The following is a 22,071-nucleotide window of genomic DNA, read 5'->3' on the forward strand; positions in this document are numbered from 1 at the left end:
TTTATCACTTTCCAATTATATCTTCCAGAATCGTTAAACTGAGGATTCTGATGGTACAGGCTCATTTCTAATAGTATTAAATTTGCATATTAATACTATCCAATATGGAAGAGCAAATGCCAAACCTGCCATAATTAGTCCAGTGTAAGACACTATTTTGATAACTCTTGATCGATATTGATCTTTAGTGCCATCATGATTAACACTATCCGTTGCGTTGGTTAAAGCAATCAAGAATACTACACCCAATGAAACCACTATACTAAAGATCCTCGTATATTGGAACAACCTGTCGTCGATATTAAATTGAGCCATTTTAACAAATCTTGGTCTTTGTATTTTATATTACAATAATATAATCTTTTGGTACTTTTAATTGGTTTTCCAAAGTTAAAGTAGTAGATACCGAAATAAAAATAAAATTAGCTGTAAACAATTTTATTTTTCTTTTTTCTTTTATTGTGTATGATATTTTTAAAAACCCACATCATGTGATCCTGTATTTTATACAAAGACCAAATTAAAAGAAAAAAGATAAAATAATAATCAGATTCCAACCAATTCGTTATTACGTATAATGTTTTGTATCACTTTTTCTTTAAAAACTATCGTAAGCGTAACTCAGGATTAGTCGTAATAATTACGGGTTCGGATTATGGTAATTAATTTCTTGTTTTATTTCGGTCTTTACATATAATAATAATATATAATAAAGATTTATTTAAAACTATAACTTAAATACTTTTGATGAATAACTTGATAATAAATCATCTCTTTATATATGATTTATTTTCACATTTATATTTGACGTTCATATTAATCTTTTCCAACATTTCGTTGTTGTTCCTTAGGCGGCATCTTGGTTACGGTGTTTTCCTGTAAAAGTGATTTCCATTACGGAGACTTCCTATTAAGGTAATTTCCATTGCGGAGACTTCCTATTAAGGTAATTTCCATTACGGAGACTTCCTATTAAGGTAATTTCCATTACGGAGATTTCCTGTATGTTGGTTGTAATATATGTTTACTTGGTTTCATATTACGACAAAAACATCAAACTGGGCGTGTGGCGTAGTTGGTAGCGCGCTCCCTTAGCATGGGAGAGGTCATCGGTTCGACTCCGGTCTCGTCCAATTTTAATTTTTTTTGATTTTATCAAAAATGATAAGGGAAAGGAAAAGACAAAAAAAAACATTTTGTGTTAATTCAGTTTTTCTTTCTTTTAAGTATCTATTTTTTACTAATAAATAGTTTATAACTTTAAAAAAAATTTTTTTTTTTTTTTTTTTTGTTAACTATCGATCGTAAGATATTGTTCATCTCATTTATAATATCAAACCCCAAGGCTAATAATTATTGTACTGCCAAGAAAACTAACTCCAACAAATAAAAATGGGAGACACTGCCAAAAGTGTTAATATTAAAGTTAGTCCAAAAAGTAAATGTACTAAAAAAAGAAGGGGATATCCTTTGATATTTTCAATACTTTTTCTTTTCCTTTTTTTGTTACCACAGTCATTTTTATATGTCGCAAACAAAGAATGCTATAATACTACTATTGTTAATGCTGATGTATCTGGCCATTCGTGGGATTTAAAGCAGTCACTATCTGATGTGTATAAACAAGATTTATGCCAGTTATATACAACCTATATAATCACACCACAAGAACATAAGGAGGGGAAAGATTTAAATTTACTTTTAATTAATAAGAAAATATATGATACGTATGTTTATCCATATGTGGAAAGTAGTTATTTAAAGTTCAAAATCATATATTATAAGGTACTTTATTATTATAAATCAAACCGTGGCTCTGTTTTCTCGGATGATAAAAATGACTTTTGCACGAAATTAAAAAAGAGGGTTGATCAATTTAAATTATGTTTGGTGTCTAATTGGTATTATATTGAGTGCAAAACAAAAAATTTGTTTGATATGAGTATGAAATATTGTTTTAACAAATTAAATGTGAAAAATGAAACACAGCATATTGTGGAAAAAGAAACGGAGAAATCGGACGTATTGAATGAAATTACCGAAATTCCTACCAAAATTACACAAACTATTGATGTTACTGAAACAGTGACTTTATCTGATGATATGGTTGGTGGCAATTTACCAGAAACTAGTTCTCAACAACAACGAGAAGAAGAAGAAGAAGAAGAAGCTATCTCTGTTTTATCTTTAGAAGAAGAATATAAGCTCTGGTTTGATGTGATTGATAATCAATTAACTAAAATGCAGGGAATTTTGGAAAAAAAAATTGAAAATTTTGAGAATACTCAAATAAATAATGTAAAAGACGATTTCACTAATGATTTACAAAAATTGACGAATTTAAGTCTTACTCACACAATGCTAATTAAGAAAGCCATATTAGATATAGAGTGTAAACCGCTGGAATTAAATAGCACAAGTGGTGGTGAGCACGGATATTATTTGTTTTTCAATGCTAGAGGTGACCAATGTGAGAAATACATTATTAGAGAATATGTTAGAACATTATTTTCTAACGCCAAAAAAGAATGCGAATATATGACTAACAATGTAATTCTAAGCAAAATTAATAGTTTCATTGAAAGCTTTAACGCTGGCCTTGAACTATTAAAGGAAAATCAAATTGAAATTTTTGAAGAGTGGGCAGATTCATTAATGGGAGAATGGAAAAAAAGGTTGATTTTATCCAATTTAAATAATGGGGATCAAGATTTGAGTAATTGGGACAAATATCTTGAATTAAAGAATAAAATATTGAAAACAAGGGATGATTTGGTTAATTATGAAATGAATTTAGATGTTATTCAAAAATATGTTAATGAATTGAAAAGACATTTAAAAGTTATAAGTACAGATGGCGGTGAAACCTTTTCGATATTAAGGGCAAAGGCTAATTTGAAATTCCAAGAAAGAGAGTCAAAGGAAAAGGAAGATAAAAACAAAAAAATGCAACAAGAACAAAAAGAAGAACAAAAAGAAGAACAAGAACAAGAACAAGAACAAGAACAAGAACAAGAACAAGAACAAGAACAAAAATAAAAATAAAATTTAGGCAAATAAAGAGATAGTTTTGATATGTTTTATCCCCTATTCATCTTTCTAAAACCTAATAACTGACATTACTTTTCCAAAAAAAAAATTACATGGTTATTCATTTTTTTTTGTATGTGTTTATTCGTACTTTTTAAATCCTAATATATAAACTTATTGGACACATAATAAACATAGTTTCTTTAATCAATAGTTATTTTTTTTTTTAAATCTCGAGCAAAATACTTTGCGTTTAATGAGAAATACAATTGTTTATATTAAATTATCATTTTCATACATGTGAAATACACACGACAAAACTAGAAAAAAAAGATAAAAAAAGAAACGTTAAAATACATCGTGGCATTTCAATTAATATGGCCTAATCTCGTAAATTGTAAATCTTGTTTTTTTTCTTTCCTTCTACGATGTTTTCTATTTGTCATTTAATGTATTATTTTTGTTACCTTTTTTAAACGACTTTGTTAGTAGTAAATATCCAAAGAAAAGGTTTTTTTTTTTAGTTTCTTTTCAACAAGCCTTTTATTTTTATTTTTATTTTTATTTTTATTTTTATTTTTATTTTTTTTTTTTTTTTTTTTTCCTTTTTTTGGCTAGTATATAAATACAATTAACTATCAATCTCTTTTTACTTTTTTTTTTTTTTCTCCCTTTTATGTCAGCTTATATTATCTCTTCTTCAGTTATCCCCATACTCAATATTCTGACAAAAGATTGTTTAATTTAAACCCATCAAACAAACAAATAACTAAAACATCAGATCCTATACACAAAATAATGTCTGCTCCAGCTCATAATTACAAAGTCGCTGATATCTCTTTAGCCGCTTTCGGTAGAAAAGAAATCGAATTAGCCGAACATGAAATGCCAGGTTTGATGGCCATTAGAAAGACTTATAGCAGAGTTCAACCATTGAAAGGTGCTAGAATTGCTGGTTGTTTACACATGACCATCCAAACTGCTGTTTTGATTGAAACTTTGGTTGCTTTGGGAGCTGAAGTTACTTGGTCTTCTTGTAACATTTATTCCACTCAAGACCATGCTGCTGCTGCCATTGCTGCTTCTGGTGTTCCAGTCTTTGCTTGGAAGGGTGAAACTGAAGAAGAATACAACTGGTGTTTAGAACAACAATTGTTTGCCTTCAAAAACAATGAAAAATTAAACTTGATTTTGGATGACGGTGGTGACTTGACTACTTATGTCCACGAAAAATACCCAGAAATGTTGAAAAACTGTTTCGGTTTAAGTGAAGAAACAACTACCGGTGTTCATCATTTGTACATGATGGTCAAGGAGGGAAAATTAAAGGTCCCAGCTATCAATGTTAACGATTCCGTTACTAAATCAAAGTTTGATAACTTGTACGGTTGCAGAGAATCCTTAGTTGATGGTATCAAGAGAGCCACTGATGTTATGTTGGCTGGTAAAGTTGCTATCGTTGCCGGTTACGGTGATGTTGGTAAAGGTTGTGCTGCTGCCTTGAGAGGTATGGGTGCTCGTGTCATTGTTACAGAGATTGATCCAATTAACGCTTTACAAGCCGCTATGGAAGGTTATCAAGTTTCTCCAATGGAAGAAGTCGCTTCTGTTGGTCAAGTTTTCGTTACTACCACCGGTTGTAGAGATATTATCACTTCTGAGCATTTCTTAGCCATGCCAGAAGATGCCATTGTTTGTAACATTGGTCATTTCGATGTTGAAATTGATGTTGCTTGGTTGAAGAAAAATGCTGTAGAATGTATTAACATTAAACCACAAGTTGACCGTTACTTGTTGAGCAGTGGCAAACATGTCATTTTGTTGGCTGATGGTAGATTGGTCAACTTGGGCTGTGCTACTGGTCACTCTTCCTTTGTTATGTCCTGTTCTTTCTCTAACCAAGTTTTGGCTCAAATTGCTTTGTTCAAAGCCAATGACAAATCTTTTAGAGAAGAACACATTGAATTCCAAAAAACCGGTCCATTTACTGTTGGTGTCCATGTTTTGCCAAAGATTTTGGACGAAGCTGTTGCTAACTTCCATTTGGATAAATTGGGTGTTAAATTAACTAAGTTGTCTGCTACCCAATCTAAATATTTGGGTATTCCACCTGAAGGTCCATACAAGGCTGATCACTACAGATATTGAATGTTTGCTGAAAGAGTTGAAATCACCATTTGGTCTTTTGTTTTTAATTTCTAATATGTTATATTATTCTCAACGATTATATATATAGACTTTTGCGTTTCTTTATTTTTTTTTTTTTTTTTTTTTTTTTTCCTTTTTTATTTGAAAGAAAATATGTTACTTACCTTCATATTTTGAATTGTGCTTGCTATTGTACATACTGCTTGTAGTATATACGTTTTTATATTTTTATGTAATTTTTTTTTTTTTTTATTTTTTTTTTTACTGTTTTAACATATTCAACTATGATTTTTTTTATATAAATTTCGCTTATAATTTAGAGGTTCTTGTACTTGATGGTTTTTATATCTCAATGTTATGTTTTAGTTATTTTCGAAGTAGAAAACGCACCTGAAAGTTTGTGGTTATAAAGTGGGTATCATTTCTAATTTGTATCAGTTAAACAAATCATTTTTTTTAATTTTTTTTTTTTTTTTTTTTTTTTTTATAGTTTTTTGCAACTCGGAATTAATATGTGTAATCCGTATGTTTGGCTTCTCGGACATGTGCAATTTATACTCTCTTTTACAATTGTCGTCATTACCGCTGCCGTTGCTGATCCCCTCACCAATATTTCATTCTCAACCCCTTAAAAAAAAAATTTTTTTTTTTTTTAATCAAAATTGTTAAATGTAACAGAAAAAATATATCAGTACCATTTTGAGTTACACCAACCACACACCTAAATTAACCCACGAGAATACCACTAAAACCACAACAATATGAGCGATAATAACGATAATTTATTTTTACTAAATGAAATATTACCTAGCTACATTCTATCTCAGAACTACGGTGTCACATTAAGAAATAGCTACAAGAATAGCATTTTACTCAGAAACGACATAGAAACCAATACAGAGAAACCTCTGTTTTTTAATAAAAATGCAAAAATGCAAATGTGGAGAGAATTAACTAACTCTGGGATTTTGGGTACTCTACAATTTGATGATATCAATGATGATTACTTGTATGAATGTTATAAATTCTTCCAAAACAACACCATTCATAAGAAATTTGGAAACACAATAGAAGAAGGTAAAGACGAGAGTACCCCAGGTAATGGTAGCAGGCATATAAAGGAAAAGGATAAATATATTAATAAAGAAATTATAGATTTTCTACATACTGTTCAGTATAATTTACCCTATAAATGGGTTTCTACCAAGCCAACACAATTAAAGATTTCCTCCTCATCTTTAGATATGCTAGTTAAAGCAACAACTTTTGATGGTGTTAATCCTAATAGTAAGGCAGTTGTCAACCCCAAGAATAATAACAATTCTTTTTCAACAGTTTCACCTGCTGCCAATGCGCCTGTCCCAACTACTGTTTCACATACACCTGCCACTCCCCCTTCAGGAAGATTTATCCATACACCGGACTTGACTTTAAATTGGACTCTAACTTCAAGAATATCATCACCACAATACACCAACATTCCGGACCAAGATGAAAAGGAAAGAAATAAATTTGTTTTTTCTTATGCGAATAACCCAATATTTCCCAATGAAATGGAGCTATTTTACTATGAGGTTGAAATTTTGGATGGAAAGTTTGCCAATAATCCACCAAGCGAAGTTATATCTGAGCATAACACAGTTGTTTCTGCTGCTGGTACTACTGATGTTACTACTGAGGGAAACACTATTGTCAATGAGGAGGAAAATAATAATACAGATGTCATTGCTGATACTAATGAAGACAATTACGATGAGTCTGAAGAGGAGGAAGATGATAGTCAGAATATGATGATGTTAAATGATAAAAATGATATCGAAATTAATGTATTGATGGGTTATAGAACATTCCCTATGAAAAGTCCAAAATCTTTGTTAAAATCAAACCATGTTAATACTCCGCCATTTAGGGGGAAAATTAAAAAGCTGCAGAGAAGAGAGTTTATTCTGCAAAACATCTATAATCCAGAAAAGAAAAAGAGTACCTCTTCAAAAACAGCTAATGTAGATAGTAATAGTAATTTTGATCTGAATAATGGGCGTGCAATGGGACGTAATTACTATTCTTATGAGGAACAAGAACGAGAAGTGACGGAAGAAAGTGATAACGTTGAAGACGAATTAGAAGAAGAGGGGGAAGGGGGGAACGGATACGAAGAAGGGGGACAACACTTGTATAACGAGATAGAAGCATATGAGGATAATTCAGAAATTGATGATGAAGACAGGATATCTTCTTCGGATATAGAAGAAGAAGATGAACACGAAGAAGAAGGAGAAGAAGAAGAAGAGGAAGAAGATGATGAAGAAGAAGAAGATGATGATTATGATGACGATATGGAAGATTATATTAATCGGTACAGTGAAGATTCTAGTGGTGAAAAGACACAAGAAGAAAAAGATTTTTCCAGGGCGATAAATGAAAATGAAAGGAATGGGTTGTTTTTTGAAGATGGCAGTTACTATGGCTCCTTTTTTTCCACACAAGATTGTTCTATACTAAGTAAAAACGGTAAAAAAAAAATAAAAACCATGAATAACATCAAGATTCAACCTGGTGATGTTATTGGATGTGGTGTTGATTATGTCAATAACAGATATTTTTATACATATAATGGAATAAAATTTTCTGAATATGTTGAAGTAAATGGTGTTAAAGAATTTTGTGTTCCTGTAGTTGCATTAAGCTCCGGAATGAGTATTAGAACCAATCTAGGGTTATTTGAAGAATTTGTGTTTGATTTGGGCAATTATCAAAATTCAGTAAGTGTCAAAAGTTATGACCAGATTATGAATGAAAGCTCGAATAATGAATTAGTAATTGATCGTTTAATTAATGATTATTTAGTCGATTATGGGATGAGTGATGTGGCTAAATCTTTTAACAAGGATATACAAAAGAAGAATAATCTATCAAAAGATATCAAGCAAGTGTTAATTCGTGCTAATGAAAAGAGTATAAAGGAAAATGAAGAAACATGCAAGCTATTAAGTGATGTTAGAAAATATATGAATCAAGGCAACTATGACCAAGAAGAAAGGGAAAAAGAAGGTAAAAAAGAATCCAAATTTGAAAAGGTTATAAAATTGATTAACCATCAGTGTCCCAAATTTTTTAGCGAGTACTTAAAACTACAATATAAATTAGAGAAATTGGATTATGTACATATGCTAATTACGCTTAATAATAGCAATAAGTTAAACAAAAGTATGATTGGTGAAATGTCGAATCATTACATTGTGGGAAGAGCAAGGGAAATTTACACAAAATTTATATTACCACATGCGGGTTGTAAAAATGCAGAGGATTCCTTTTACATGGATGATTGGAAGACATGTAGCAGATTGGTTGCATATGAAGATTTTTCTGAACTTCCAACCGAATTACAAGAAGTTTGCAATATTGCTGAAAGAACTCTGGAACTTACTGATGAGTTAATTAATTGTTTGAGGTATTATTTGAGTGGTAAGAAAACCAATAAACTAGATAATATGATAAATCAAACTGACAACTTTTTTGCTTATCTAGTTGAATGTGGGTATTACACAAAGAAATCAGACAAATCTCACATTGAAAAGTCTGTAAGAATTGATAAAATTTTGAAATTTGGATCAGATACTTAAAATAAGATATATTTTTATTATATGTTTATATATACTTAAAATAAGAATGTAGAAAACTTCAATTTAAGCAGTTTGGCATTTGTGCATCATTAAGCTTTAAACATATATTATTTCAACTTGAAAGCAACTAAAAATAATAAAAATACGTATTTCAAAAAGTTATAGTTTATGGTTATGTATACACATTTATTAATATATCTAAAAAATTTTTTTATTAAAAAGGGGAAAAAAAGAAAAAAAGACAAAATACAACAAAACAGATCAAACATATACTGCCACAGAATTGGATATAAAAACGATGGCAAATCCACTGACAATACTGGCTAGAATAGCAACCGGTAAAAACTTTAACAATAATATAATGGCATTGGTTTCCTTTTTTTTATCAGATGCTATATTGACAGAAATAAAAATTAATAATAAAGCAAGTATACTTGTGATTATACCATATGTTGGTTGTTGATCTAATGGAAAAGTTTCAACGAATTCTGGTGTTTTCTTGTATAATTTTAACAACTCTTCAAAGTTCATTTTGTTTGCTTGTGGGAATTATGCGTTTTCTATTCGACCAAGATTTTTTATTTTATTATCATTTTTTTTTTCTTTTTGCTAGAACCTTAAAATTTTTTGAAATATGTTTAAGTACAAGTTGGCTTTTTGTTTTTTTTTTTGTTTTTTTTGTTTTTTTTTTATTTATTTATCATGATTGATAATTCGGACACTTGCTTTATATTCCGAAGTTTCGGGACGTGCTTGAACTATTTAACCGACATTCTTCCATGTCCACCATAGCTATATGTCCGTATTGTCCATGTATAATAATAAAAATATAAATAATTTTTTTTTTTTTTTTTTTTTTTTTCTTTTTTTTTTTTGTAAAAATGTCTTTATGTTCAGTGTATTATAATGCCCAATTACACCTCTTAACCATTAATCGAATACTATCATGTATATGACATAAATATAGTGACAATATATTGCTTGTTCTTAAAGAAAGAAGAAAGAAAGAAAGAAAAGAAAAAAAAAATGTTGAAGCCTATAATTAGAAGGGGTAAATTTAAAGCAATATCCAAAGTTGAATGTTCATCTTATATCAATACTAAATACAACTACACTGTGCCTGCTAATTCCAAAATTGTTTATATTCCACCAGATATGAGCAAAATAAGTAAGCATACTTGGCCTGACAATTACAAGCAATCCATAAAAGATGAAATATGCGAATATATAGATTGGAAAATGATCGGGCCTTGGCACAGGATGAGTAAATTAGATCAAAAAGTTGCATATTTTTTGGCATTTGGCGAATATGGCCCAAGACAAGATAAAAAAATATTGACTCCTCAAGAAATGTTATATAAAATGATTTATACAAGTATATTATTTGGCGCGTTTGCTGTATGCATTTTTAATATCAAAAAAGATAATGATTTTAACAAAAAAGTTGACCATTTAAAAACTAAATTGAAACCTGAAAATAATTAAAAACTACAAAACATTCCTGCATGTAAAAAGAAATATATATAAGTGAAAATTATTATTTTTATTTTGACATATAACTTTGTTTCCAATATCTGTTTATTAGCAATATTTTTTTTTTTTTTTTTTTTTTTTACCAAGCTATTGTAACAGCTTATAAATCCCTTATATAATGAGTAGGACAAGCATATCCAGCTGGGTTTCTATCTAAATACAATTGATGATATTCTTCAGCATCATAAAAATTCTTGCATAATTCAATTTGGGTAACGATTCTATTATTCCACTTAGGTTGCCACTCATTTTTCAATTCCAAAGCTTCCTCCAAATCTTTCTTTGAATGTGGGAAAATGGCACTTTTATATTGTGTACCTAAATCTGGACCCTGTGCATTTAGAGTAGTTGGATCATGTATACGGAAAAAGAACCCAATCAATTCTCTTAAGCTAACAATAGTAGGATCATAACTAATTTGTAAAACTTCCGTAAAATCCGTATCTCCATTTTTGACCCTTTCATAGGAAATACTATTTTTTGAGTCTTTTAAATTTTCTTGACCGTTTGCGTAACCTACTTTACAATCTACTAACTTGTTGCCAAAATGTTTACGATAGATATGTTCTGTACCCCAGAAACAACCTGCACCTAAGGTGATTAATTTGTTAGTGGCTGGATTATATTTGATAGTTTTTGAAATAGGAGTGGCAAGAGTGCTAGACATGGATGATTGATTTATTACTTTTAAGTCTGTTTTTGTGAGAGGATTAAGTTAAATTTCAATTGGTAAAGTACAATATTATTAATTAAACTTAAAAATAAAACTGGTGTATTTGGAAAGTATTTAAAAATTATGGGAAAAAAAAAAAAAAAAAAAAAAAAAAAAAAATTAAAAAATAAAGCCAGTCGGGTACTTATTGGCCAAAGGGGAAAGTACAAAAAAAAAAGCTTAAAATACACTTTACAAATATAAAATATGTCACAATATTTACTTTCAATTAATAATAAGTTCATATATACAAGTTATCTCTTCCCATTTCCTTCCAAAGGAAAAAAGAATAAATATAAGAATAAATATAAAATTAATTTTTCTCTTGTGAATCATCCATGGCTTGCAATAACTCCAATAAATTTCTTCTAGCAACATCATGCTGCTTGTTGTTGTTGATATTTTCTCCTTTCATTAAACATTCTTCATCTAATATAACAAGAGAACTATCATTTTCATTTGCATTATTCCTACAATTTTCTTCTGCACTACTGATATCAATAATAGTTTCTGGTAACGGATCAAGGTGTTTGTTAGTATTGAAAACATAATTTATGGAAGTGTTAGCTGCAAGATTAGTGTCGCTAGCTTGTTTTTCTAATCTTTTTTTTTGTTCAAAATTCTCTAAAACCTCCGTTATGGTATCATCTGTGAGATCTTTATCATTAGATGACTCAGTTAACCTCAATGGTGATGGTGCCAATGTCTGGTTTTCTTGGAATGTTTTTAAAGCTTCTGATGGTTTTGAGTTTATATGTCGGTGCTGTTTTCCCGAATCCATCACTTTTCCATCGACCTCATCTTCTTGTAACAAAATATTATTTTTCTGTACTTCACCAACTATAATTAAAGATTCGTCACCCTCATCATCAGTATCAATTTTTTCATATTTTTCTCCTCCTTCAGAACAGACGTTGTGTTCAATACGATTTTTTTTGTTTTTACCTATATCTGCAGCAATACACAGATGTTTTGAAGGTGTTGTAAAATAATTATCACTCAATTCAATTTCCTCACCTTTTTTATTGCCAGTCATCGAAGTGGTGGCAGTATAATACAGAGTTGTATTGTTGACAAAACTATCATCACTATTGACGTTGATACCACAATTAGTTCGGAATATTATTTTATTTTTAGGGGTAGTATGGTTACTGAAGAATCCTATCGAATCTAAAGTTGTTACCTGCTCCAAACTTCTCTTGTTGGGTGATCTTTTTTTCCTCGAAGAGCCTGGTTTTGAAAGCGATAGTTCAGCCTCCAACTCTAAAGCAGCTTCCCTTTTTGTTAGATAAGCTTGATGTAAGACCGTATCAAATTTTTCAAAGACAAGTTGAGGAATCCAAAAATGATAGCTATGCTTTATTATTTCCAATTGTCTTTTGGTGGGCGAGCCACGTTTCTTAATGACAGGGATGATTTTTCTGGGCTTTTTGTTACTATTGATTTTGGACTCTGGTACAGGTATATCGGGTATAAAACTGTTATATCTAATTTTCAACAATAATAAGTTACTATCACCACCATCAGTATCATATTTTTCACTAGTTATAGTAAAAAGTTTAAATAACTTTTCTGTATCATTCTGCAAATAATGAATGTAATTCAAAATATAAAGTTCGTGAAAATTTCTATGTAGCCACTCAGTGGTAAATTTCTTTGTTCTTTCACACAAGAATTTGTAAAACGATAATAAGTTGGAAAAATCCATCTCCAAGGTGGTAATACCGGTAGTACATAGATCAATTTTAGAAAAATCTGCATTATCATCAACTGGGATCAATGGTTTAACATAGCTCATAATAATGTATTCTGATGGCCAATCTTTAATTAATTTATCTACATTTGCAATGCCCAAGCTATGTTTTAAAAATTTTGTAAAATATTTTTGAAAATCAAGAATTAGTTGATTTCTCTTGTCGTTGCAACTATTGGTATTATTGTTCATAGTTGAATGATAACAACTCAAAAATTTTTCCGAGATTATTTTAAAACTAGGTTCAAATAATAATTCTCTAACTTTAGAAATACCCACTCCGTTAATACCACCTATATTATAATCGCCTCCAATTAAAATACCGCTTAAAATAAATCTTGTTTGGCACAACGAAACCTTTTGATACAAAGCAGTCAAGTCTACTACTTCCATGCTATATTCATTGGCATGCTGTTGCTGTCTTGGGGATAGACTTTTAGAATTTGCTGGGTTGAGGACCCTTTTCGAAAAATTTCTTATAACTTTACGAGCACCAAACATTAAAACATCTGAATCATTGCTCAAGACAAAATCAAATTTGTTGCCAAAGTTTTCTAAAGTACATTGCAAAACGGAACAAAATGCCTCTGCTTCAGAACAGGTGAAAAAATATGGGATTTGGAGATACTCTAAAATCTTAACTGCCTTATAATACCTTGGTTCAAACTTTAATTTCGAACAACAGGATTGTAAAATATTGGAAACAGAATTATTGTTTGAATGGAAATGTTTTATATGTCTTTCAAATGCTTTCAAGTAATCATCTATAGTGCCTGTATTTATAGTAGAGGGAAGGATAGTACTTTGGGACACGTGTTGACATTTCTTGAAGGTGGGCTTGAATGAACCGTCAAATATAAGAGTTAATTCAATATTATATTGTTGGAAACACTTTAGTTTTGCGAAAAATGCAAAAATATTAAAGAATTGCTTTGAATCTCTGTTAGGGGAGTTTTTATTAGGTATATTGTTGTTGTTGTTGTTGTTGTTGCTATTAAGTTCATTTCTTGAGGATTGAAGTGATTCTTGGATCCATAATTCACCATCAACCACAATTCTTAAAGGTTTTTGTCCGTCAGTGCCAATACTATAATATTCTTGAATGAATTTATTAAAGGTTATACATTGGCTTTGTTCTTTTACTAATGACCAAAGTGCCGGTACACCCATTAAATATTCATGGATAATCAAGTTAAAAATAAATAAAATAATATATATATGTATATATGTATGTGTATGTGTGTGTGTATAAACCGAAGAAATTAAAAGTTTAAAAGGAATACAGTAAATAAAACGTCTCTTTTTTGTTTGTTTGTTTGTTTGTGTTTTGTTTTTTATTTGATTTGATTTGATTTGATTTATTACACATTCAAATATTTAGAAAATATAAAATATCCGATTTCCGCTTTATTTTTTTTTTTTTTTTTTTTTTTTTTCCTTTCATTCCCGAAAAATTAATTATTGTTACATTCCGAATTTTAACCATTCTAAATCATCCATTATATTCTTATTACCTTTAGTGACATTACTAATAACATTATTATTATTAATAGTGGTTATATTATTGGTATGTCTTTTAAAGGTCCTATTATTACCATTACTGTTACAATTATTATTATTATTATTATTATTATTATTATTATTGGTCTTATTCTTATTAGGAATACCGACAGCATCGGGATTAGGAATTGTGTATAATAATTGTGTATCTTTTAATGGATTTTCATTTTTTTTATTGAACATTCCAGTACTATTATTGCTATTAACGGTACTAGAAGCATTACCATTCCCATTTAATTCGCCATATAGTGAATTATACATACTACTAATATGATTATGATTTCTCAATTGTTGACTCAATAGCGAAGTGTGTGTTGTAGTATTAGAAGCACCAGTATTGTTATTATCATCATTTGTAGCCAACTTACCGTTGTTTTTAATGGAACTATCACCAATAGTATTGCTTATGGGTTTAAAACCATTTGAAAATGAAGAAATGTTTGTGTTCATAGTAGTCGTACTAGTTAACGAAGAGGTTAAACTCCCATTCATTGTAGTATTGGTCGTGCTGGAACTACTTACATTATTAGCACTACCACCAACATTCCCTTTGTTAATGTTATTAAGTATATTTACATTAGTACTAGTTCTTGAATTGTTGTTATTAGTCAGACTGGAAGAAGGAGTGGAAGGAGAATTAAAATAAAAACCTCTTGTGGATTTTTTTCTTGGTATAGCAATTCCAGTACCACTAGATGAAGTGGATAGGATGGGTGTAGTAGGTGTGCTGTTAGAAGTATTCCCGCTATTACTGTCCAAAATATTGTTCATACTGTATATATTTGTAAATGAAGAATGATTCAATCCATTATATATGGTGTTAGTAGTGTTATTACCATTACTGTTGGTGGCAGTAGCAATAGTAGTTGCAGTAGTGGCGGTGTTAAAGGGTAACGGCGACGCGGACAAGGCCATAGAATATCTGGGAGAATATCTAGGACTATTGTGGGTACTTATGTTATTACTGCTATTACTACGTTCGGTATTGTTCGCTAAATATAAATTCGTAGAGGCACTATTGTTACTGTTAGAACTAGCTGGTGGTTTAGGTAATATTGGTACTACAGTCGATCTTGAAGAACTACCTGAAGATACAGAACTAGAAGTGCTATCCCTACGCTTATTATTATTATTATTATTATTTGTATTATTGTAATGACTATTAAGGGAAGATGATGAAGATGAAAGTGATCTTGTTTTCTTTATGGTAGAAATAGAAGATGAACTCTTCAATGGTGAATCTATAATTGTGCGTACATTATTTTTATTATTTTTATTATTATTATTATTATTATTATTATTATTATTATTATTATTATTATTATTATTAATATCACCATTATTAATATTATTAATATCATTATTATTATTTTTCCTAACATTGTCATTATTATTTGTATTATTAACATCAAAATGCGATAAATAATAAATATTACTATTACTATCATTATTGTCACCAGTGGTATTATCCATTAATAAATTAGTGCTACTACTACTATTATTATTGTTAGAAGTAATCCCTACATTGGTTTTTTCGACTTTTCTATTAGAACCTCTCTTCTTGGTGTTTCTCTTTTTAATAACATCAGTTTTCATACTTAGAGGTCTCATAGTACCGTGCAATTTTTGAAATAGCCCACATGCATTACATAAGGTGTTTCCTTGTGGATCTCTTCTCCAAAGAGGTGTTTTAAATGTCTTACAATTGAAACATTGGACGTGAGGCTTTGCTACATTAGATGGAAGATTGTTATTATTGATGGATTTCTTAGTTGCTGTGTTTATATTCTTTCGTATATTATTCTTAGTATTGGTATTGTTAACAGTAGAAGAATGGGAAAGAAGAGACATATTGGTATAAGGAGGTGTACCCACAACACCACTTCCTATGATAGTGTTTCTAAAAGAAGAAGAAGACGGCGTTATAAAATGCTTTGATATATTAGATAAACCATTATTGTTATTACTGGTAGGGATAGTATTAGCGGTATTATTTTCTATTAGAGAATTACCAACACTATTACTTAGCAGGATGGTTCCATTGCTTGAAGTGTTGGAAGAACTCAACAGTATATTATTGATCGTGGTAGTGTTATTAAGATCATTGAGTGAGATATTGGTACCACCGTTCCTTTCACTTGAATAACTGTTAGGAGCAGATATAGTGGCACTACCACTAGAATTGCTTGGGGTCATCATAAATTCGTCTACATTGAAATCCCATAGTTGAGCAATTTCACCATTTTGCTGATTATCTGAAATATCTATTGGATGACTTTTGCTGTAGTTATCATTAGTTGTTGTTGTAGTAGCAGTATTTGTTGTCAGATAATCCAGTTCATCAGGTAGAATTTCTAGCATGGAATCGAACAAAGATAGATTAATGTTATTAGTGGTTTGTTTATTGTCATTAGTAGGTTCATTGTCTTCTTGGTCCTTCTTTTTAATTTTTTTGTTATGATCGTGTAGCATTATGATTAATTTTTTTAAACAGAGTTTGTTGATATTGATGATATTTTTATTACCGTCTATAAAAAAAAAAAAGTAGGAGGAAGGGTGAGATTAAGTTAGTTGGACCGAGAGAAATGGGGGAGGATTAGTTTAAATTATATAGTGATGATATCTGTTGAGACTGAGGAACAAAAGAGTGGGAATAGTTAGGATGATGGGTAATGGAAGGAATAAGAATGGTTAGCAATGATAAAAAAAAAGAAAAAAGGAAGAAAAGAGGAAAAGGAAGAAAAGAAGAAGAAAAAGCGAAGGAAAAAAAGAGGAAAAAGAAAAAAGGAAAAAGGAAAAAGAAAAAAGAAAAAAGAAAAAAGAAAAAAGAAAAAAGAAAAAAGAAAAAAGAAAACATAAAAAATAAAAGATTCGTTTTTAATGATAAAAATTGATTCTTGGTGTGTGGGTGTGTGGGTGTGTGGTTGTAATAATTTGATAGCTAGATGTCCGAGAACAACTGGGATTACCGTATAATATTCTGTCGGTTTACGGATAAAAAAAATAAAAAAAATTACACGAAAACATTTCGTGTGAAATGCAGAAAAAAAGAAATAAAACCAAAACAATAAAATTCCCTTCTCTTTCGACAATTTTTATATGTTATTTATTTAATTTCTTCGAGGTTTTCTTAACGTAGAAATATCAAACAATTTTTTTTTTTTATTTTTTTTTTATTTTTTTTTTTATCTTTTTATGTTTTTAATTTTCTCACATAATTTTTATATATAAATACAATCCAACACACGCACAAACCCAACCAAAATAAATCTATCTAAAAATTGCTCCTTCTAATCAAATCCTAACATTTAATTAAGAGTCTAAAATATATATATATATATATATTTTTATATTTAGAAAAAAAAAAAATAAGTCAAAAGAAAAATCTCAAATACATCCACAATATACCATGAGTGAACTAAGGGTCGAAAAACCTGGTAACAATAAATTAAACAACATTGTCAACAATGGCCCTGTTTCCATCTTGGCCTACTGTTTCTCCTCCATCTTAATGACCGTTACTAATAAGTTCGTTGTCAATCTGGATAATTTCAACATGAATTTTATTATGCTATTTGTTCAAGCCTTAGTTTGTATTATAACTTTAGTTATTTTGAAATTATTGGGTTATGCCAAATTTAGACCTTTAAACAGACAAGATTGTAAAAATTGGTTACCAATCTCCATATTGTTGGTTTTAATGATTTATACCTCCTCCAAAGCATTGCAATTTTTGCCTGTCCCAATTTATACCATTTTCAAAAACTTGACAATCATTTTAATTGCTTACGGTGAAGTTTTGTTTTTTGGCGGTAAAGTTACCAAATTAGAATTATCCTCCTTTTTGTTAATGGTCTTTTCCTCTATCGTGGCCACTTGCGGTGATCAACAAGCAGCACGTGCCACTGCTGCCACTGCTGATCCTACAGAAGAAATTGTTATTAGTTTGTTCAACCCAGGTTACCTCTGGATGTTCACTAATTGTATTAGTTCCGCTTTATTTGTTTTGATTATGAGAAAGAGAATCAAGTTAACCAACTTTAAAGATTTTGACACCATGTTTTACAATAACATCTTAGCTTTACCTATTTTGTTATGTGCTTCATTTATGGTTGAAAATTGGTCTACTGAAAACTTGGCCATTAATTTAAGCAAAGATTCTTTGACTGCCATGGTTATCAGTGGTATGGCTTCTGTTGGTATTTCTTATTGTTCCGGCTGGTGTGTCCGTGTTACCAGCTCAACTACATATTCTATGGTTGGTGCATTGAATAAATTGCCTATTGCATTGAGTGGGTTGATATTTTTTGATGCTCCTAAGAATTTCTTGAGTATTAGCTCTATTCTCATTGGGTTTTTGAGTGGTATTGTTTATGCTGTTGCAAAACAAAAGAAAATTCAACAACAAACCACAAATAAATGATCAATAGTGAGGAAAAGAAAAGAAAAGAAAAGAAAAGAAATATATATATATATATATATATTGTATAGTATTTACTTATTTACTATAAAATTTTAATTGAAATATCTATTTTATTTTGATCATTTACATCCGAAATGTTTATATATTTTCTTTCCATATTTTTCTAAATAAGTGATAATAACAGAAATATCCCCCCACTTTCACTTTCTATCAAATGGTCACCCGGATCTTGAAATGTTTCAAATCAAAGAAAATTACTCAATCATTTAAATTATTTCAACTTTAAATTAGCCATTTCTTATCCCAATCCAAATTAAAACAACAAATGGAGCTTATCTATTAACGAAAAAAACATGTCAGAGATACCAACTGTAATCAACGATTCACAAAGTAGTGATAATGATGAACTAATTTCCCAGAACATTAATCCTTCTTCTTTTAATATACTTGATAATAGTAATACCAATACTTTATGTTTATTAAGTCATTCAGATATATCGTCATCTGAAGAAAAAGAGGAACTCGAAGAAGAACATCATGCTATAACAGATAAAATAACACTAAGCAATCCCAACAAGAAAAATGACAATTCTATAATGGAAATGATCTCCAATAAAAAAAAGGACTCTACACTTAGTACAAAATATAACACTGTCCCTACCACTCGAACTCAAAAGTTTGATTTAAATTACAAACCTTCCAAGTTAAAACAAGTAGATATCCCGTCTACTTTTGATAATAATTTACTAAATAAAATTAATAAAATTAATAAATTTCAAAACGATCAAATTAAACAAAATACTAAACAAAAGGACATATCCGTTCACACCAATAATACCAATTTCAAGTTCAATTTCATATCAAATATCTTTCTTAACCCTCCAAGCTTAAATTTATCGTCCCTATTCTATGACGATCATTCGTTTAATATTTTTATTGAAAACTGTATACCTTTATTGAAATCAGATTATGATCATATCTTTAATGAAATTCATGTTGAAAGCAACGCAGATTATAACGCTTCTATAATCCCCAACATTATGGTGCTGTTAAAACTTTATTACACTACTATTGCCAAAAAACCAGATATTGCTTTATTAGTCAAATTATTATTTCTATTAAGTATGGATGAACATTACAATACAGGTCAATATATCAATCCCGTAAAATATAATGACTTTTTTATTAGAAACCAGATTTTATCTCATATCAACAATATCTGGAAATTAATAGACCAACATATAGAGTCCGCTCAAACCCTTGCACTCAGCCAATTGAAGAGTTGGCAAATGTACTTGATATGCAACCATTTCCCTGAATTCAAAGCCATTTTTTATGGGAAAATGTTCAAAAATGACGAATTTTTTTTAAATTTCCTTTTATTTGATTTATTACATAAAGAATTATGGATTGATCTACTTTACTACACAATTACTTTTCTACCTACTGTATCAGATATCAAAAGCTCCAGCAATGTTTTGAAAACAGAATTATACCAATACACCGGCTACAGCATCACAAACAATGTGGAAATATCAATTTTAAAGCAGTATATTAACCTTTACATTAACACACCCAAATGAGACACACACACACACACACACATATATATATATATATATATATATCACCGCCAATAATCTTATTAAAATAATTCAGGAACCACTTTTGGTAATTCCTTAAAACTTTTAATCGTATAAATACCATTTCTTTTGAAATCTTCATTACTATCCTCATAATATTCATCTATATGGATAGCTTTGCAAAAATTCAAATTATTCGCAGTTTTAATATTATCCAAGCTATCATCAATGAAATATGCATTCTTACCAGAAACACCAGATAATCCACTTTCCTTTAATGCCAACTCATAACACAAGGGATCAGGTTTGCAAATCATTTTATCGTTACGAGCATAATCACAATAAGTAATACCATCAAATAAATCTGCAATCCCCAATATTTTAACTACCCTCATAGCATGTGTTCTATAAGCATTAGTAAATAACCACAGTTTATCTATTTTATTCGAGTCTTTCAAATCACATAGTATCTTTCTTAATTTCATATCTGGTTTCAAGATTTTTTGCAACGGCAATGCATCATCTACCAACCGATTGTATTCTAATGCATCAATCCCTAGTTCCGAGTGGTTTTCTAGTAAACCCTTAATAGCCAACCCATACTCTTTATAGTACTTTGCATTCAACTCGGCTGCTGCCTCCTCATTTGGCAAGTTTAAAGCGTACAGGAAAAACTTTCTAATATATATTTGCATTAGATCATGAATTTTCAAGCTTTTTTTGTATAGACAGTTGTCAATATCAAAAAAGAAAACTCGGTCACATCTCGAACCATTACTATTCGCATTTGAAACACATTTTCCATTTAAATATGCGTCCAACTTAGGACAATTCGCACCAACGTAATTATTTTCTTCAATCATTTTCAAATGCTTGGAATTAATTTCTAATTGTTGTTCAATTTCTTGTTTATAAGTATCAAAATCCATCTTTGTACGTGACGTAGTAGTACTGGTAGTTACAATGGATGTTATTTTCATATATTTCGGTATTACATTGTTGAAGTGCAAATAGGTGTTTTTAATATACTCAGTTAAAGCGTTGTTGTCTTTGTTACTGTCAACAGTAGTGTAGACATTGCTTTTATCACTATTACCCGGGGCAATAATAGTAGTGGTGGTAGTAGTAGTGCTGGTGATGGTGCTATTAGTTTGATAATAACCTTTATTCTTGTTTGCAGTTGCTAATAACATTGGTTTGGCTACTGATGAAGACGTCATGACTTGTTTTAGCATAAGATTTATTTATGATTTTTTTTCTTTTTTTTTTTTGTTTTTTTTTTTTTGAACGGTGGATAAGCCTGCGATAAGACTAATCTTAAACAAGAAAGGCTTTAAAATAAAAAAAAAAAAAAAAAAGAAAATCTATATTATAAAGTACAATTCACTTCGTAAAGGTTCTTATATATATCTTTAGCTGTAGTTACTAAATAATCAAGCAAAAAAAGATAGCCAAAATAGGAGATGTATTTAATGACACACAAACTAAAAAAATATATTTATATATAAAACAAAAACAAAAAAAAATCCCTCAGTGAGAATTAATAGTAATTATTAAAGAATTGATTACCATGTGGGCAAATTAGTCATTTGAGTATCTTTTATTACGCGTGTTTTTATTAACATTTTCTACTTCCTTTCTCGGAATAACATCCGTCAAACAATTAAAATAATTTCCCGACTATAAACGACGGACAAAACAAATCA

At 29.8% G+C, this 22,071-nt stretch overlaps 12 protein-coding genes and 1 non-coding gene across 13 annotated transcripts; 7 read left to right on the forward strand and 6 right to left on the reverse strand.

Moving 5' to 3' along the window:
* Positions 1–33: 33 nt before the first annotated feature.
* SCDLUD_002285 (uncharacterized protein) lies at positions 34–315 on the reverse strand (the record flags this gene model as incomplete). Its single annotated transcript, XM_046076620.1, has 1 exon — positions 34–315. One exon carries the CDS (start codon positions 313–315, stop codon positions 34–36), a length of 282 nt encoding a protein of 93 aa, XP_045934765.1.
* A 745-nt stretch (positions 316–1,060) lies between these two features.
* Positions 1,061–1,133, forward strand: SCDLUD_002286. Its single transcript has one exon. It is a non-coding gene; the product is annotated as a tRNA-Ala (tRNA).
* Positions 1,134–1,392: 259 nt separating this feature from the next.
* SCDLUD_002287 (uncharacterized protein) lies at positions 1,393–3,039 on the forward strand (the record flags this gene model as incomplete). Its single annotated transcript, XM_046077056.1, has 1 exon — positions 1,393–3,039. The coding sequence occupies one exon, from the start codon at positions 1,393–1,395 to the stop codon at positions 3,037–3,039; it is 1,647 nt and encodes a 548-aa protein (XP_045934766.1).
* A 789-nt stretch (positions 3,040–3,828) lies between these two features.
* Positions 3,829–5,178, forward strand: SAH1 (adenosylhomocysteinase; the record flags this gene model as incomplete). Its single annotated transcript, XM_046077057.1, has 1 exon — positions 3,829–5,178. One exon carries the CDS (start codon positions 3,829–3,831, stop codon positions 5,176–5,178), a length of 1,350 nt encoding a protein of 449 aa, XP_045934767.1.
* Positions 5,179–5,939: 761 nt separating this feature from the next.
* VID30 (glucose-induced degradation complex subunit VID30) lies at positions 5,940–8,801 on the forward strand (the record flags this gene model as incomplete). The annotated part of the gene is made up of 1 exon (XM_046077058.1): positions 5,940–8,801. One exon carries the CDS (start codon positions 5,940–5,942, stop codon positions 8,799–8,801), a length of 2,862 nt encoding a protein of 953 aa, XP_045934768.1.
* Positions 8,802–9,062: 261 nt separating this feature from the next.
* OST5 (dolichyl-diphosphooligosaccharide--protein glycotransferase subunit) lies at positions 9,063–9,332 on the reverse strand (the record flags this gene model as incomplete). The annotated part of the gene is made up of 1 exon (XM_046081399.1): positions 9,063–9,332. The coding sequence occupies one exon, from the start codon at positions 9,330–9,332 to the stop codon at positions 9,063–9,065; it is 270 nt and encodes an 89-aa protein (XP_045934769.1).
* Positions 9,333–9,827: 495 nt separating this feature from the next.
* Positions 9,828–10,286, forward strand: MTC3 (Mtc3p; the record flags this gene model as incomplete). Its single annotated transcript, XM_046077059.1, has 1 exon — positions 9,828–10,286. One exon carries the CDS (start codon positions 9,828–9,830, stop codon positions 10,284–10,286), a length of 459 nt encoding a protein of 152 aa, XP_045934770.1.
* Positions 10,287–10,434: 148 nt separating this feature from the next.
* On the reverse strand, positions 10,435–11,001 carry MXR1 (peptide-methionine-S-sulfoxide reductase; the record flags this gene model as incomplete). Its single annotated transcript, XM_046077060.1, has 1 exon — positions 10,435–11,001. One exon carries the CDS (start codon positions 10,999–11,001, stop codon positions 10,435–10,437), a length of 567 nt encoding a protein of 188 aa, XP_045934771.1.
* Positions 11,002–11,359: 358 nt separating this feature from the next.
* Positions 11,360–13,969, reverse strand: YEN1 (crossover junction endodeoxyribonuclease; the record flags this gene model as incomplete). Its single annotated transcript, XM_046077061.1, has 1 exon — positions 11,360–13,969. One exon carries the CDS (start codon positions 13,967–13,969, stop codon positions 11,360–11,362), a length of 2,610 nt encoding a protein of 869 aa, XP_045934772.1.
* A 294-nt stretch (positions 13,970–14,263) lies between these two features.
* GLN3 (nitrogen-responsive transcriptional regulator GLN3) lies at positions 14,264–16,831 on the reverse strand (the record flags this gene model as incomplete). Its single annotated transcript, XM_046077062.1, has 1 exon — positions 14,264–16,831. The coding sequence occupies one exon, from the start codon at positions 16,829–16,831 to the stop codon at positions 14,264–14,266; it is 2,568 nt and encodes an 855-aa protein (XP_045934773.1).
* A 937-nt stretch (positions 16,832–17,768) lies between these two features.
* VRG4 (GDP-mannose transporter) lies at positions 17,769–18,782 on the forward strand (the record flags this gene model as incomplete). Its single annotated transcript, XM_046077063.1, has 1 exon — positions 17,769–18,782. One exon carries the CDS (start codon positions 17,769–17,771, stop codon positions 18,780–18,782), a length of 1,014 nt encoding a protein of 337 aa, XP_045934774.1.
* Positions 18,783–19,135: 353 nt separating this feature from the next.
* Positions 19,136–20,365, forward strand: SCDLUD_002296 (uncharacterized protein; the record flags this gene model as incomplete). The annotated part of the gene is made up of 1 exon (XM_046077064.1): positions 19,136–20,365. One exon carries the CDS (start codon positions 19,136–19,138, stop codon positions 20,363–20,365), a length of 1,230 nt encoding a protein of 409 aa, XP_045934775.1.
* A 62-nt stretch (positions 20,366–20,427) lies between these two features.
* SDT1 (nucleotidase) lies at positions 20,428–21,600 on the reverse strand (the record flags this gene model as incomplete). The annotated part of the gene is made up of 1 exon (XM_046077065.1): positions 20,428–21,600. One exon carries the CDS (start codon positions 21,598–21,600, stop codon positions 20,428–20,430), a length of 1,173 nt encoding a protein of 390 aa, XP_045934776.1.
* Between the last annotated feature and the right edge of the window lie 471 nt (positions 21,601–22,071).

The sequence above is a fragment of the Saccharomycodes ludwigii genome, chromosome III, assembly GCF_020623625.1.
Source record: "Saccharomycodes ludwigii strain NBRC 1722 chromosome III, whole genome shotgun sequence".
Classification (NCBI taxonomy): domain Eukaryota; kingdom Fungi; phylum Ascomycota; class Saccharomycetes; order Saccharomycodales; family Saccharomycodaceae; genus Saccharomycodes; species Saccharomycodes ludwigii.